This window comes from Seriola lalandi, unplaced genomic scaffold (genome assembly GCF_002814215.2).
Source record: "Seriola lalandi dorsalis isolate HSWRI2012SDOR001 ecotype SW California unplaced genomic scaffold, Sedor1 jcf7180002054630, whole genome shotgun sequence".
NCBI lineage: Eukaryota > Metazoa > Chordata > Actinopteri > Carangiformes > Carangidae > Seriola > Seriola lalandi.
Genome location: NW_019525183.1, coordinates 887,312 through 903,013, shown reverse-complemented (window position 1 = coordinate 903,013; position 15,702 = coordinate 887,312). Strand labels below are relative to the sequence as shown.

At 39.1% G+C, this 15,702-nt stretch overlaps 2 protein-coding genes across 4 annotated transcripts in view; one reads left to right on the top strand and one right to left on the bottom strand.

Moving 5' to 3' along the window:
- LOC111665283 (protein FAM184A-like) overlaps positions 1–6,525 on the top strand; it is a 43,773-nt gene extending 37,248 nt beyond the window's left edge. For 2 of the 3 annotated variants that reach the window (XM_087177707.1, XM_023420221.2), the window contains one exon: positions 1,862–1,950. In XM_087177707.1, coding sequence (XP_087033833.1) covers positions 1,862–1,870 — 9 coding nt within the window. In that variant the 3' untranslated portion in view covers positions 1,871–1,950. Of the gene's footprint in view, positions 1–1,861 lie in introns of all 3 variants that reach the window. The other variant, XM_087177708.1, reaches the window with a different exon arrangement.
- A 1,175-nt stretch (positions 6,526–7,700) lies between these two features.
- Positions 7,701–15,201, bottom strand: pln2 (phospholamban 2). Its single transcript, XM_023420222.2, has 2 exons — positions 15,110–15,201; positions 7,701–10,033 (listed from the first exon to the last, which is right to left on the bottom strand). The coding sequence occupies exon 2, from the start codon at positions 9,746–9,748 to the stop codon at positions 9,587–9,589; it is 162 nt and encodes a 53-aa protein (XP_023275990.1). The 5' UTR covers positions 9,749–10,033; positions 15,110–15,201; the 3' UTR covers positions 7,701–9,586.
- Positions 15,202–15,702: the final 501 nt, after the last annotated feature.

The window sequence follows — 15,702 nt, the reverse complement described above, 5'->3', positions numbered from 1 at the left end:
CATTATGCTTTAACATCTCATTTTTTGCCTTTCCTAGCATGCAGCAATCACAGGCAGAATCTCCTTTGAAATATACCGCAAATCTTCCGTGACGTCCCCTGTCTGCTTTCTGCTGCTTATAAAAAGAAACCAACCCTGAAACTTTGCCCTTACAAATCAGTCTCAATGGGGATTCAGACTCTGAGTGAAGCAAGGAACAAAATGACTGACTTGAAAGCGTTGCAGCATCTCGCAAATGTGAAACCTGCAAGATAACAATGTTGTGCTTTTCTGGACACGGTGTAAGAGCAGATGTGGCACTGTTTGCTGGTTAGAAAACACCGGGAGGTCTCTGCCGCTGGAGGGCGTAAACTGCAAACCACCTGAGCCAAACCTGTTTTTAGTGATATTTTGAATTGAGAGGAGGAAAGAATTCCTGCACTTTCTTTAAGAATTTGTCGTCAGTTTTCCTTCTTTTTTGTTTAATCAGTTCTCATCTCTAAAGCAGAGCTGCACCTTATATTCACCTTACATTAAAACTGCAGTTAGTTCATTTAAATGTGTCTGTATCTGTTTGTTCTTTTTTCAGTAGCATAACTACACAGGACTAGCCACAGAGGCTTGTTGCAGCCTTTTTACATACTGAATGCAGTAGTACTCTCCGAGACCTGTAAACAGACTTTGATGTGTAAATAACACCAAGAACCCCCTGATAACACAAAAAAATAAGCAATTTTTTATGTATCTACACTGTGAAGTTTATTTTCATGCTGAAATGTTGAAAAATATATTTATATATATATATATATATATATATATATATATATATATATAGACCAGATAATAAATTCAACATCTGTGGTCTCTTCTGCACAACTAAAAAATGCCTCGCTCAGTCTTTTCAAGTGTAGTAAACACAAAATTGCCCATATGCGAAATATATCCTTATTTATCCAAAGGAAAACATGAAAGTCCTGATAGTGCTACACAAGCAAATGAAACCACATTTATGAAATCAAAAGACACACCACTTCTTGGAAAAAACTCACCCTGTGATTGTCATTGGGTGTCACACGGATGCTGTCGATAATTTAGAAAGTAGAATGGGCGCTTTATTCTTGACCTTGGGGAAAAATAGAGCACAGTATTAAGATAGATGAGAGGCAGCATGGTGGTGCAGTGGTTAGCACTGCTGCCGCACAGCATGAAGCACCTGGGTTTAAATCAGTGATGCATTAAGAAAACGATCATGTGCAGACATTCTCTGCATCACTGATTCAGCAGTTTGACACCGTTCGTGATGCTCAGCAAGAAATGCGTTTCTCACATTGCAGCCATTTTTTTCGGCGACGACTGTGTATGGGTGGATCCCTCTGCTGGGGTCTGTGTGAGGTTTGCATGCTCTCCCCGTGTCTCCCCATGGTTGTCTGTCTGCGTGAGTCAGACCTGTCTAGGGTGTACCCCACCTCTTGCCCCAACGTGAGCAGGGAATGGCTGCACCACCCTGTGACTCCACGCAGGATACGTGGGTATATAAAATGGACGATTGGAAGTTCACTTCTCTTTAGGTTTAACTATTGAGATGTGGGGCGGCTGTACCTGAGGTGGAGCCCCTCCTTACGATAAACATGTACAGCGGTGTAAAATGTTCACTTGAGCAATATATAAGATTCATGCATGGACTCATGGACTGTGGTCATCACCCCAGCTACGAGCACTCACTGAATCTCCCTGAATACACTCCGGCACGGCGGCATGCAAGGGAATTTCACTTTTATTTTCTGTTCTGATGGCGCCTAACAAGCTACCTCTATCGTATTGTACATATCTGTGTGTCTCCTCTTCTTTCTGACATTTTTTAATTTTCTTTCCCTCCCCTCAGCCTTCCTGAAGCCAACGCTGCGACACCATCAGACCCGAGGGGGATGGAGGCAGGAAAAAGCAAAGAATATGTTGCAAAGGAAGAGGAGCTGTACGCCCAGTACTTCTCTTTCTGACTGGCAAAAAAAAAAAATCCCAATTCTGTCAAAAAATGAAGTAATGGGACAGAGAGCTAAAGTTGGACAGCGATCAGATTGCACGTTTTGAAAGTCATTTGTGTGACATTCACTTCTAACATCCATTGCTAATCACAGCATCTGCAGTGCTGGTATTCCACTGGTGTAAAACCTTAGGGCCTCCGTGCATAGTGAGCATTGTGCACAGTCATCATGAAAGTGAACAATGGCAGTGAGGGGATTTAAAAATATTAGTTTACTGTAATTTGTCTCTTCATTCTGTCATTTTATACCATCTGCGATTCATTTATAGGCGCTACAGCAACATTTAGTGGTATGACAGAAATGAGATCTTGAACATTTGAAGGACTAACCCATGAATTTACATTTTTAAAAACAGTATAAATGTAGAATAGCGGCGGTGTTGAGTTTGACTTGCAGCTCGTTAGGAGACACATTTGAATTTGAGTGCCGTTTCTGTGCAGAATAAATCTACTAAGAGGCAGCGCAAGCAATGAGGTATTAAAGGATACTTCTGATAATGACTCTTTTGAGAAGGTATACATGCCACTGACATTTCAGGTGTGCTCCCCTTCGCTTTTACCTCCAAATAAAAGGAAATGACGGCCTAAAACTACCAAAATAAGACCCAAGTTGTAATACAACTGTATGTAGCAACCGTCAGTAAGTCTACTGTGTCAGTAGCATGAGACTTTGAGAAACATTCTCAGACAATAATTTCCCCCATGATGTCTGATCAGTGTTGTAGTGAGAGTTAAGTGTGTAAGAGCGGCAGACTTTAGATTGATGTTTTTAGGTCCTTATAAGATGAGTTTTTCTTCTTTGTTCATCAATATGTGTCTTACAAGCTATAATCTGGCTGAAAGTGCTTTCAGAGACAAACTCATTTTTGCCTTTAGTCTTTCATGTTGTGGGCTTGTCCGCAGTATAAGTATGTATTTCTCATTCAGACATGTATTTGAGGAAAAAGGACAAAGCTAGCTGCTGATTCTGGTCGTTTTTTTTTTTGGCCTCTACAGTACGACAAATTACGCTATACCACAGTAACGACACCAGCAATAAAGACTAACTTTAGCTTGCTGTCCCAGTGCTTTGACTGTGTACATACAGTAAATGTTTGAAAGTCATTTTCAAATCACTGAACTAGCTGAGGGGCGCTTGATTTACCACTCCAGACGCTTCAACGGTCTCTGGAGGGGAAACATCTAGATCAACTGAATCAAGCACCCCTCATATTTTTATTATTCTAGTATTTATAATCTAACAAGCTACTGTTTTTCTACGGTCTGTTTGTGATGCCAGTGGATCAGGGACATACAGAGGAAGAGTTCTGTCAGCGACATGCAGACGTTAATCGACTCCTAGGGAACTTTTTTAACGCCAAGGAGGGTTTAGTCAAACACTTAATTTCATCACAAGCTAGGAGTTCATGGCGGTGACTGAACTCTTTGCTGTGTGTCTCTGCCTGTGGGGCAGACCTTAGAGCATGTGAAAACAGAAACACTATCATAATGCTGCTGTCACTCACTTGAATCCTCATATCTCCAGTTTTTGGTGTACTGTCTGTTTTTTAACTTGACTCTAAAGTTTACATAGTTTTCGTGTAGAGTAGTTTTCATGACCTGAAGGTCCGCAAAGTCCATTCAGTAACCTGTACAGTTTCCAAACTGCATGGTCATCATCAACCTGAAAGACGCTCTGTTGGATGTGGACAGAGAGACATGAGGCCTGAGGGGTTACTTCCTGTCACACTGACACCACCGGGGTCCGTTCAACAACAAACACGTTCAGTTACATTACAGCATCAGTCGATGCTCGTCTTCCATAACAGGATCAACTGAGGTTCAGGAAGTGTTTGTACTTTACTTGTTTGCATTTATGGATCAGACAGTATCATAGACACTTATATATGATGCAATCCCATACAATCCCACCACAGAGACCACTCTGTTGCTGGCCTGTATTGGATCGCATTGGACTGCAGTGTGTTCCTTTTCAGCCCCTGTAAATAATGTTCATAGAAGAACATTTAAAGTGATATGATTATTATTTTGGAACCAAAATCCAAGATAATAACATTTTTGTTTTTAAATGATTGGTGCCACGATGTGATACGAATGTGTCTTTGCCCTCTGTGCTCAGAGTCATTGAATCACATGTTTACAGTCTGCACATGCACACTTAACTTCATACAAGCTTTAGATCATAGACCTTTAGTCCGTACAAGGTAAGTAGAGTAAAAGAAAACTGCAAAACATCTGTGTATCCCTGAAAAAGAAGTCATACTTAAGGCTATTGTAGTCTTATGACACGTGAGGATGACTAGAATGGAGGATTAAGGATGCATATATTTAAATAGTTTAACATTTGGGGAAATATAAAATGTATAATTGTTTAATGGTTTTCTCTGCATCATTGTTTTAAATGTGCTTTACCTTTGTGTCATAATACGACACGACCCTTGAGTGTGATCTCGTGTCAGTGTTACACACGTGTTTTGCATTAGGGTTGATTACTGGAGTGTCTCTATGCTGTATACACCTCAGTGTTCGTTCCTTCTGTTTGAGTCTGTGGCTGAAAGCTTGCGTGTAATCAGACTGTGCCGATCCTAGTGTGTGAAATCTTCTCTATTCACTCAGCATGTTTCCTAGAACAAACCGAACTAAGTGAAGAAGGAAACACTTCCTGAAGCCAGGTTAAGACACAGCCTCTCGCAGACATGCCTGTATTTGTGTCATATGGGAGATATGGTACAAATCTCAACTAAATCAACACTTTTCATCTCCTGTTTTGTACAAGTATACAGACAACGTTTAACGTGGCATCTTAATGTCCAGCTATCCTTTATGACATGAATGCAGCATCATGACATTGAGATGATAGTTAAGCTGAATGTCATCCAAACCTATACAGTATATTAAATGGTGTATTTGTAAATATTGATCTGTAATGTGACAAACCCCGGCAAAGTCAATGGACCAATAAAAACAGACGACGGTATCCTCTCTGGAATCGGCCCAACAATGAACCACAGTTGGTTCATTCTTCCATGCACACTGTGAAAATTATATTTATTCAAACGACTATGTTAAAGATTGACATTTTAGCTTAGACATCTGCATCAGACAGTGCAGAAGTCTTTTTCTTTCTTCTATTTTTTTTAAATTAATATTATGTTTTCTCACAATCACATCCGATTTTACTGCCGCTACTTTAATTTCACATACTTGTCTTGTAAAAACAAGTTTCACCGTACTTGACATGAGGCAAAATAAAAGAATCCAGTACAAGGGTGACACTGTTTCCCCAGTTGAAATTAAGAAGCACATTCTGGGCGACTACCCTTTCTAATGGTTATAGTTAAAGGACCATTACAGTGTTTTTGCATATGTAAATCCATGAAACGATAAACTTGCTGTTGTGTTTCACACTTTTAATATTTTTTTCTAGCCACTGGTTTCTACTCATTTCACTATATATTACAAATCAGCTTGAAACTTGGCTTCAAATAGGTAATCTATCTTCTTTATCTTTATCAATAATCAAAAATAATAATAATAATATCAATAATGTGGCTCTGTTGTCGAAATCATATTTATTTTAAATTTGACAACAATAAAAGCAGACATGATTTTCACTGTGATGTGTTGCCACAGTAAGTATCACTAAAAGGTCTGCTCTGGAGCTTTCAGTCATATAACATGAGCTTCATCAGCAAAGGGAGTTTTCCCAGTTGTCAAAGAATTTCTATATGTTCAAATTTCCATTTTTTTCCCTGAGCCCTTTTAGGGCAACATTTCAGAAAACAGTCTCTAATTAATAGACATGTAAAAACACTGGTATGATCCTTTACGTTGAGATTTGCTTACATGTTTGATATTTGCAAAAATGGAAGAAAATGTATTTATTTGTTTATTTTTGCATTTTTATATAATTGTTCCCATTCACATATTTGTTTTTCTTTCTATACTGATTTGTTGGTATATTTATGTATGTATTGTTTGATTTAATCCATGTGTTTATCTAACTTGCATCTTACCTGCCTGTTGTTTTAAAGGAGAATTAGAATCACATGACCTTTTTGCATCATTACCCCATTGTTGTAACCTTTCAAAATGACAGAGATGTTTTTTTTTAGCAACACTGAAATCAGCTGGCCATCAGTGAACCACAGGAACTGCAACTTGTTAAAACATTAATTGTCTGATTAGTTGATTTTTTATGTGACGATATACAGACCAGGGCTCAGTTCATTTCACTTTCAACTCAGTTCTTCCATAATTGCAGAAAAAGATTGTTGTATCTGTAAATTTGAAGACCCAAACTGAAATAGTAAATGCATTGCAATTTGTGTTATGAGCTGAGTTGAAAGTGATTGGATGTCACCCTTGTGACATATTATTTAATGTCTGTCTTGCCATTTTTGAAGTAAAAATATATAACAATTATAACAATAACAATATTTATTTATATTTGTATCATTTCTGTTGTATGTTATGGAACAGTAAAATTATGATTGTGAGATAAAGCCTACTGTTGCACTCCTTTATTTTGCGTGTGTGTGTGTGTGTGTGTGTGAGAGAGAGAGAGAGAGAGAGAGAGAGAGAATAAAATATAATATAATAAATATATTCACAAGATAATTTACTACAGAATTAAGATGTTTTAAAGTCAGAACTGACCTTCCTAACATCTCCTCAACTTATCTTTATTGGAAAACTCAAGTACAGGAAGAAAAATAACTACTCCAGCGTCTCGCTCTATCAGGATTGTCCTTGGCTAGTTGCTAGGCAGAAAAAATATCAGGGAGCTCTGTGATTGGCTGTTCCTTTAACGAAGCTACTGGATTTTACCAAGGGGAATTCGTGACGATTTTCGCTAGCCAAAAGTTTCCCGAGGAAACTAAAGGTGGGGATATAGTTGTTAACTTGTTTTTAACAGCACTGAACTGAAATTAAAAATGTTAAATGGTGAAGAATGAAAACTATTTGGGCTTCGTCTGAAGTTTAGCGCATTCGTGGACTTCCAATCATTCTCACATCAAGGCTAACACGTGAGTCAGTTTTAAATTATTAGCTAGCCTAATGTGATGTTGGCTAATTATTTTTGTTTGGTGTTAGCTAGCTACTTGTCTGACCTGATATTTGCAGGAAATGGAAACAAAAAAACTCCAAAAGATGGAAGTAATGTAACAATAATAATTTCTGCTTCCCCCAAAAATAAATAAATGAAAATAGTTGGGAGCTATGTTTCTGGCCACCCGATGAATGTGAGTCAAAATAAATGGCTCTTTAGCTGCCAAATGCTCCTCTATGTCCACCAGCCAATTTCTAACTTTGTCTCATGTTTGGTGCTGGGCAGGTGTTGCACAGTTGGATTTGGAGCTTTTTTTTTTTGTCAAAAACAGCTGCCTCCTGTGTCTGAAAATTACAGTTATGATGGTGAGAGTGCATCAAAACACCAGGGTTGTGGTTTGTAAAACAGCTGGTTGACATATAAATGTGTGTTTTATTATTTTGGACCATTGGCTATCTGCACAGTTACTTCACCTTCAAATACCCATAGACAGACCAAATCCTTTGAGGCTGTACCCAGTGACAAGACCTGTACTTCAACATCTAAATCTAAATTTTACAAAAATGTAAAATTGTGATATGCAATAAATAACAATTAATGCATCATGTGCATCATGAAAAAGCACAATTTTTGTCATGCAATTTATTTGGTAGCTTCTTCCAAACATACATAAAAGAACAAAATTACATTTTTTTTTTTCAATGATTTGTCAATAAATGTAAATTTGAATTATATTTTTTACATTTTCATTCATGATAAATATAGTGAAGATGCATTATATGTAAATGTGGCTGGTAAGTTGTTATATTATTATATTAGATTCTTCTCGACATAATGCACTTCAGATCTGACTTTATAGTTTATTTTCTACACCTTTGATGCTATAATCAGGGTGCTTGTGCTATAATCAACCAAAATTGTCAGCATCAGTAATAGCTTTAATAACTAAACAGATACAGAACTTAAAGGGCATAAACACAAAATGCCATTAAGTGATATCACACCATGCAAAGTGAAGTTTTCTTCACTGATAAACTGCATGTTCTGTATGCCAGGCTTACTATGTCAGAGAGTGTGTGACAGTCTTCAGCTATTCCAAACTAGTGTACACTGATCTCTGAATCGAAAGCAAAATAGTCCATACTTCTGCACTCAGCCTATACTCCAAGGCCGACAATACTTCACAACGATTTCTAAGTGTTGTATGTTGAGTAAGAACGATTCTCATTATTTGAGTGTAATATCAAACATGCTACAGAATTGTGGGTTAGCACAACTGTCATCAACTTACTGGAAGATTGGGTCAAATGTGACTTTTCCAATTCCCTCTGCAGTTAAACGTATTTAATAGTCATTTGTGTAGCCTTTTCAACATCACTGCCATGTTTTATATGTTAGTTTGGCAGGGCAGATGGCTCCGAATACTACGGTACCCATGGGTCTCTGCTGCTGTTGCTATGGAGAAGAAGCCAGAAGAGTGGTGAATCGGAGCGGTACTGAATTAAAACCTTTTCAGTCCAACACTGCACTAAAGGTACTGAATATATCCAAAATGTGAATTCATTAGTGCTGCTGGTTGCATCATCAGTTTTCTTAACAGTGTAATCATAACCTCAGCTGTGTGATTGGATGTTTTTTTTACCAAAATGTACCTTAGTCATAATCCACTTGTCGTCTTATGTTTTTAAGTATGCAATACATGCTGTAGAAGTGCTCCAAGTGTGATCTACTTAATTGACTGAGCCTTTTGGAATCAGCCGTTGTCTTTGCTGCTTTCCCGCCCTGGTTTCTTCTTGCCAAATTTGGATTTTTATGTTCTGATACCCACTAAAATGGCCGCAGTCACATTTCAAGATCTAGAGAAACCTAGTGTCACTATCTACTGTCTGTCTGTGGGTTCTGGCAGTGGCAGACAAAGGAGGAAGTAAAAATGCTGGTGGAAAAATCATTTCCAGCATGTTTATCTTTCTCCTCTTGGTGGGGGTGGTGGCTGGAGGAAGGAACAGGATTCATGGGAAATAGAAATTAAACAAAAGTGATATATTGATATTTCAGTATTACACACATTGCACGTGTTATTACTTATGCAGGAGACATTGTAGCTCCGGATGTCTTGAATGGAGGGAATCACTGTCCTTTGTAAATCGACTTATCAGCACATTGTAATGTAAGCATGGTATTAATCTGAATGAGCAGCAGGCAGATATACATGCATACAGTATATCAGTGAAGTTTAAACTGTTGTAGTCGGGTCACTTTTGATCATTCCCTTGAGAAAGACAGGCAGGGAAGCTGATCCTTGATCAGCTCCCACAGAAACATCTTCTTTGAGCTCAGCCACAGCCATGAACTGAGAGAGTTTGGCCATGATCCTTCTTCATGGCTGTTGTCAAACAGAGTTAGGCTGATATATGGGGATGAAATCTGATCTGTGTTTATCAGTAAAACCCATATTTCAGCCAAACCCTTTTCCACAGTACAGCCTCGCCAAACTCTCTCTAGCTCTGCTGCTCTCAGCTGCTCAGCAGGACGATGATGTAAATGAGAAGCAGACAGATGAGGATGAGGGTGAAGTTGACAAACAGCTCCTGCAGGTTCCTTTTGGCTTGTGGATTCACCTCGATCTGAGACGCTCGGCGGATGGCCGACTTGGTCATGTGCTGAACACGCTCCATGGAGACAGCGGAGTGGTTAGATTTTGATTGGTTGGATTAAGAGAGGAGAGAAGTGAGTCAGACTGCTGGGCCTGCTTAGACTGAGAGGAGCTGGACTGGGCTGGTCAGGCTGGTTTTAATGAGGTGAAGTCAGGGAGTCAAACTGCTGCTGGTTGTCTGGAGGTCAGCTCAGGTCAGGTGTCTTAGGCACCCTGGCCTGAAGAGGACTGGTTCCTGGTTACAGAACAAAAACTCTTCTCTCCTCTCCTCTTCTCTTCTCTTCTCTTCTCTTCTCTTCTCTTCTCTCTTCACAAAAGGAGAGGGAAAAGAAAAACAGTGACAGTAAGACAAGGTTGTGAAAGACATAGTTCACTGTTTGGTCCAGTCTCACTTTGTACATCAGCACCCTCCTGTGGGTGATGTCTCATGTGTGACCTTTCTGTATGGCACTACATGGTGTGATGATGATTACAGAGCTGCTCAGAGGCGTCAGCTGAGGCCTGATGATGTGTGAAGCCAGACTCTAGTCTAGTGGCAGCAACACAGATGTCATAACAACGACAATGTTTCCACACAGAGAAAAGGATTACTTGAAAAACATAAAGTGAGAAATGACTTGAGAAATGATTTGTGAGTTTTGTTGAAAAGTTCATCTATACATGAGAAAAGGGTTTAAAGCGTTGAAGTTTTCCTATAAACTCATAACTAATATCCTGTTAAATATTTTTCTCACGCATTTGTTCTTGTATATTCAATTTCCGACTGGCAATTACACCGCCTACAGACTATTTGTCTGGAGGGCCTCACTCTCACTAGAGCACCACGCACAGTATTCTGACATAATGAGAAATCTGAAGCTTCACAGGCTTGTCGTGCCTTGCAGCAGACAGTCAATTAAAGTGAGCCTATGTGCTGAACAGCGGCCGCTGTGGCCACATGTGGTAATTTTGAGATTAATTACAAGTACAGTCATTAAGTTAGTGGACAGACTCAGTAATGTAAATACAGCAGTATTTACAGGAGTTTGTTACAACTACTGTGGACATACCAGATAAAGTCGGGCTGCAGCATTTGTGCAATAAGGAATGAGTTGTTTCTTCTTCCATAGTTTCACTGCAGTCATTTTTCCTCTCATTATTGCCTCATGCACTCTAATATCTACGTTAAATTATGGTTGTAATCTCACAACATGAAGTGAAAACAGGTGTGAGTTGAGGAAGAAGCTAGAAAAAAAAAGTCTGTGAGGAGAAATAATAAATGAGCTTCACAGTGCAGCTGCAGGCTCTCTCCTCTCTGCTAAATCCCTTTTGTCATCTGATCTGGGACTTTCCTGAGATCAAAGTCATTGTGACAAGGTGACCGCGCTTTTGCATTAGTAGCTCCCTCAAACAGTGAACATCTTAGGACTTAAACATCAGCTCTGTCTAGTTCTTCTTTATTTTTAACAAGATTAAAAGTCCTGCTAGCGTCCCCTCTTGGGTGAGTTGCTCATGACAGTCAGTGATACAAAAGGAGACAACAGCATCGAAATTCCTAGAGCGGTGTTGTAAGTCATGTCTGCTGTTGGGGTGCTAATCCATGCATTAGATTTCCTGTTTTAAAGAAAATGTCTATTTCATACTGTTGTTTACACTTTCACCGAACCCAGGATGCTATTTAAAACTGAACTTTCTAAAAGTTTGCATCTCCCACTTTTCTTTGTTATATCTTGTTTCTTTGCTGCAGTGCAGGATCAGTACAGATAACAGGAGACATTTTAGCCATTTGACGCCTTCTGCAGACTTTTCAACACATCTATTTTTATCATTTGACTTTTGTTTCACCCTTGATTTGCCTCTGAGTCACCTGTTATCACTTGACATATTAACACCTTTGTACTCAGATACAGACCGACACACTCACTTAAACATACCCCATTGGAAAGCTCCATTACCTTAACCTCTGAGCTGACTAAAATAGTGAAATAGTGTCTCATCTTAAATCACCTGTGTTTACAGGCTTAGCTGGTAAAGCAGAAAAGTTGACAAAGTTGGTTGGAGACTGGGAGGTGGTGAGATGATATGTACAAGTAGCTTGACTGTATTACGCCAGTTGGAGCTTCCCCACTCAAATGGCAAAAATAATGATTTCCCCAGTGTCATATAAGAGGAGGCTTTGATTTCTGAGCCTTCCCCTGACAACAGCTCATGCAGGATCCAAAATAATAAATATCCATAATCCCTTGCATTTTGTGAGGTCCCTGTGCAGCTCTCGGCTCCTGAATCATTCAACACAACAGGTCAAAAGCCCTCCACTTAATCTTATCTTTCCCTCTTCCTTCCTTTACTTCTCACATTTAGGAAGGTAAATGAGGGTTTTCAATCATGCAAGTAATTTGACCTTTGACACTTCGGGTTAAATTGGGACCTCCCTCTACAGTCGCGTGACTGACAGCATGTGAGTTACTGGTGCTCCACATTATCCTTTACTCGTCTGTACACATCAGCCACGCCATTATGTGCTGAGTGCTGACTGTCAGTCATTTCATGCTAGAAGACAAGCTGTCATTCTCTGTGACAAGTGTGCAAGTAATCCTCATTTCCACAGTAGAAAAATGAATGAAAAAATTAAATGTTGACAGTAAATGAACCCAGACTTTCTTCTGCTGAATGACATTTTGGAGCCGGTGAGTCTGTGGCACACATAGCACACATATCTCCTTCCAAATTTAACCCCTGCCCCGACAAAAAGGATCAACTTTTCTTATTTTTCAACAAGCTGTTTCCTTGTCATCACTTGATACTTTCCTCTTCTGTCTGTCTGTACCTCTCACCTCTCAAAGGCCCACACAGACACAGCTGTTGCTTTGTCAGACGCACGCAGTGATGGGTTGATCTATGTCATGTAATTTACATAAAAGCAAGCAACTGGACAGGAGTCGGGCAGGCTCAGTGCTCACTGTGCCACCTCACTGGTAGCCTTGAATTTCAGTTACACAGTAATTCGTGCTCGCAAAGACCACACCCTAGCTGAATGCAAATCATAAGGCAGTATCACAGCATAGATCCCAGGACCCCCAAAGAGCTGCTGATTAAATCGGAAGGATTATTAACAAGGTTGAAGAAAAAGCACATCTCTGCTGCACATTTTCCCCTGACTTTTCTCAAGGCTTTACTTTTATTTCTTGTGAATTACAGGAGTTTTAGCCCTGGAGACTTCTGAACGTGCCATTGTGTTGCTTCAGATGTTCACAAGCCAGTAACTAAATTGCCTTAAGGGCAGTTTGGAGAATTATTGACCCATTAAGGAGATATTAAGGATGTTTAATCAACAACTATTTCAGCCTGTGACTGCCAGCCCATGATTTCTGCTTGACCATCCCTTTTGCAGCCCTCTTGTTTACCCCTTTTTGTTGTTGTTGTTTTCCCTCACTTCTGGATCAATTTTTGTTTTTGTCGATATCACAGTTCTCCACGGTAGTTTCTCTGAAATTGATGATGAGGTTTTTTTTGGTACAAAGGGAATTTATTTGTTTTAATCGCAATATTCTTTTTCATTTGAAAAGAGCAGACATCTAATTATAAATGTATTAACACTATAGATGGTGCATTAGTAGAGTAGATGGTACAGCACATTCCCTTGTTATTTAAATAATACTTTTTTGTTTATTTCACTATTTTCTTATGTTCAGAATTTGCTCTAAACTCACTGTTACTGTTCCTGTTTCACTGTGTGAGGCACTAAGCCTGTGTGTAAATCAACTTTTACTCTTAGATGCTAATTACTTCTACTTCTATACACAATCAGCTGTTGTCAGCTGTTGTTGCCCCGAGCTAAATCTCTCCAGTGTGACAAATGGAGGGAGTGTGACATGTTGATGTTCAGTTTGATATAAAAGTTACATAATGTTTCATCTTAGAGGCAGAGACTGACATTTTTCCAACAAAACAACTGTGTTACATTTGGTGAACTGAGTGTATGTGTGTGTGTGTGTGTGTGTGTGTGTGTGTGTGTGTACTCTGAAGACTTTTAGATGCCTGTCATTCCATGGGTGTGAGTTTTATCAGCGTGTGTCAGCACCAGTAGCTGTCGTCTTGAGTAGCAAATGAGGCTACACACAGATGTACAGGTACACACACACACACAAACACACAAACAAACACACACACATACATGTATATACTCACATAGACATTTTTTATCCACTTGTGGCTCTGCTTGTTTCCAATGTGGTCTATTAAAAACTGAGGTGGTCTTTCCAGACAGACACTATGAGCAGTTTATTAGTTTCCTCTAATCCCTCTGTTGTTATCATTTGATTAAAATCAATAATTTTTTAACGAAGTAGCTGCAGTAGCTTTTCCAGCTTGTGGAACACCCTCTTAGAAAATGATTGACAGTAAAAAGGGAGAGCATGACAGCTACCGAGTTCTAAAATATAGGTTAGACAGATACACGGGTTTGCTGATGCTGACCTATTATTCTAATTGGGCCATGATTTGTGTCACCCACACATTGATAACAGCTGTTGGGTGCCAGTACATTGCACCCAAATTAAAAGTTGTCTTTTAAATTGGTTAGACTTCATACCAAAGTATTGGAAACTCTACAGATGATCATTGCTTTCATCGAAAAAAGATATTGTGTGTAACTTGCTGCAGAAAATGTATGACATATAAATATCAGTCATACCAGACTGATAACCCTAACTATAACCACTGGTTTCTCAAGTTTATCTTCCCTTACAGCCAGTTTGATCAATTTTATCATTACTTCTATGATGCATGCCATCAGTTATATCAGAGATGGAAGACACTGATTGGACCAGACTGATTTCTGACTGAAATCCATGTTTAGATTGAGTCGATTTGGCTCCTCAGCGCTCTAAAATAAAATCATGTGCCTTGGATGGGAATGTAAGAAGTGCAGATGAGTGTTTATCCCTCTGGGAGTTTCAGTTCTGTTTCCATTCCCTCCTGCCCCCCTCTTCAGAGCTGTGTTTACCCTATGTGAACAATTACTTTTTTATATGAAGCAGTGATTCACAGAGTTCTACGCTGTATCTTTACATAAAACATAGCCTCCTCTGACCATCACAGTTTGAGAAATGATGCCTCATTGTAACTGAACCTTCTGCAGATTCAGTTACTCTGCAGAGAACATTTAACCATGAGTTACTACGAACAAGTAAAGTAACTGACTGACTAACGTGAACCTTTGGAAGTCTCCATCAGAGAGCAGTTTCACAATCTTTAATGCATTTTAATGGCCACTGTAGTTTTACGATTCATTCTAAGCATTATTATCACAAATACATCATCTGTTGTCATCATTATCTCCATATCTACTGTCTACATCTAAAAATGAAAGTAGATGGAAAGAACGCAGGATGCTGCCTCTTACCTCTCAGATGAGAACAGAGCTGGTTGGAGTTTGAGAGAGAAATGTCAGATATGCAACTCTCTCCAAGGCTGTAAACACAATGAGAGAGAGAGGGAGAGAGAGAGGGAGGGAGAAAGAGAGAGGCAGGACATCCTAGAAAAAGATTTTAGTGGGGATACCAAGGTCGTACCGTAGTGAATTATACATGCAGCAGCCAGTATCTACCAGGGCAGTTCAGTATAGTTCAGGAATTTGGGTTTGAATGCTCAAAGCTGAAAGTGATAAAAATAATGTTAAACTTTAGTCCCAGGACTGATACAAGGTCTGAATGCACTTAGAATAATATGTAAATATAATATTTACTATTAGACATTATGTGTCTGCATTAAATAACGTTAATGAATTTACTTAATAACACAAATCCTAAAAAAAGCCAGTATGGCAACATATTATAGTTGTTTATGAAATAGCTCTGTCTTCACCAGCCTTTAACAAACACCACTGAGTTTGTTCAAATAAATTTATCATAGAATACGGATAAACCACAGGAACACCTTTCATTTTTTTAAAGACCAATGAAAGAAACTCTAAAAAAGATATTGAGTTACTGATGC

Bases quoted from the DNA above. Each gene is read 5' to 3' on its own strand.
- pln2 (XM_023420222.2), bottom strand. From the start codon at position 9,748: ATGGAGCGTGTTCAGCACATGACCAAGTCGGCCATCCGCCGAGCGTCT.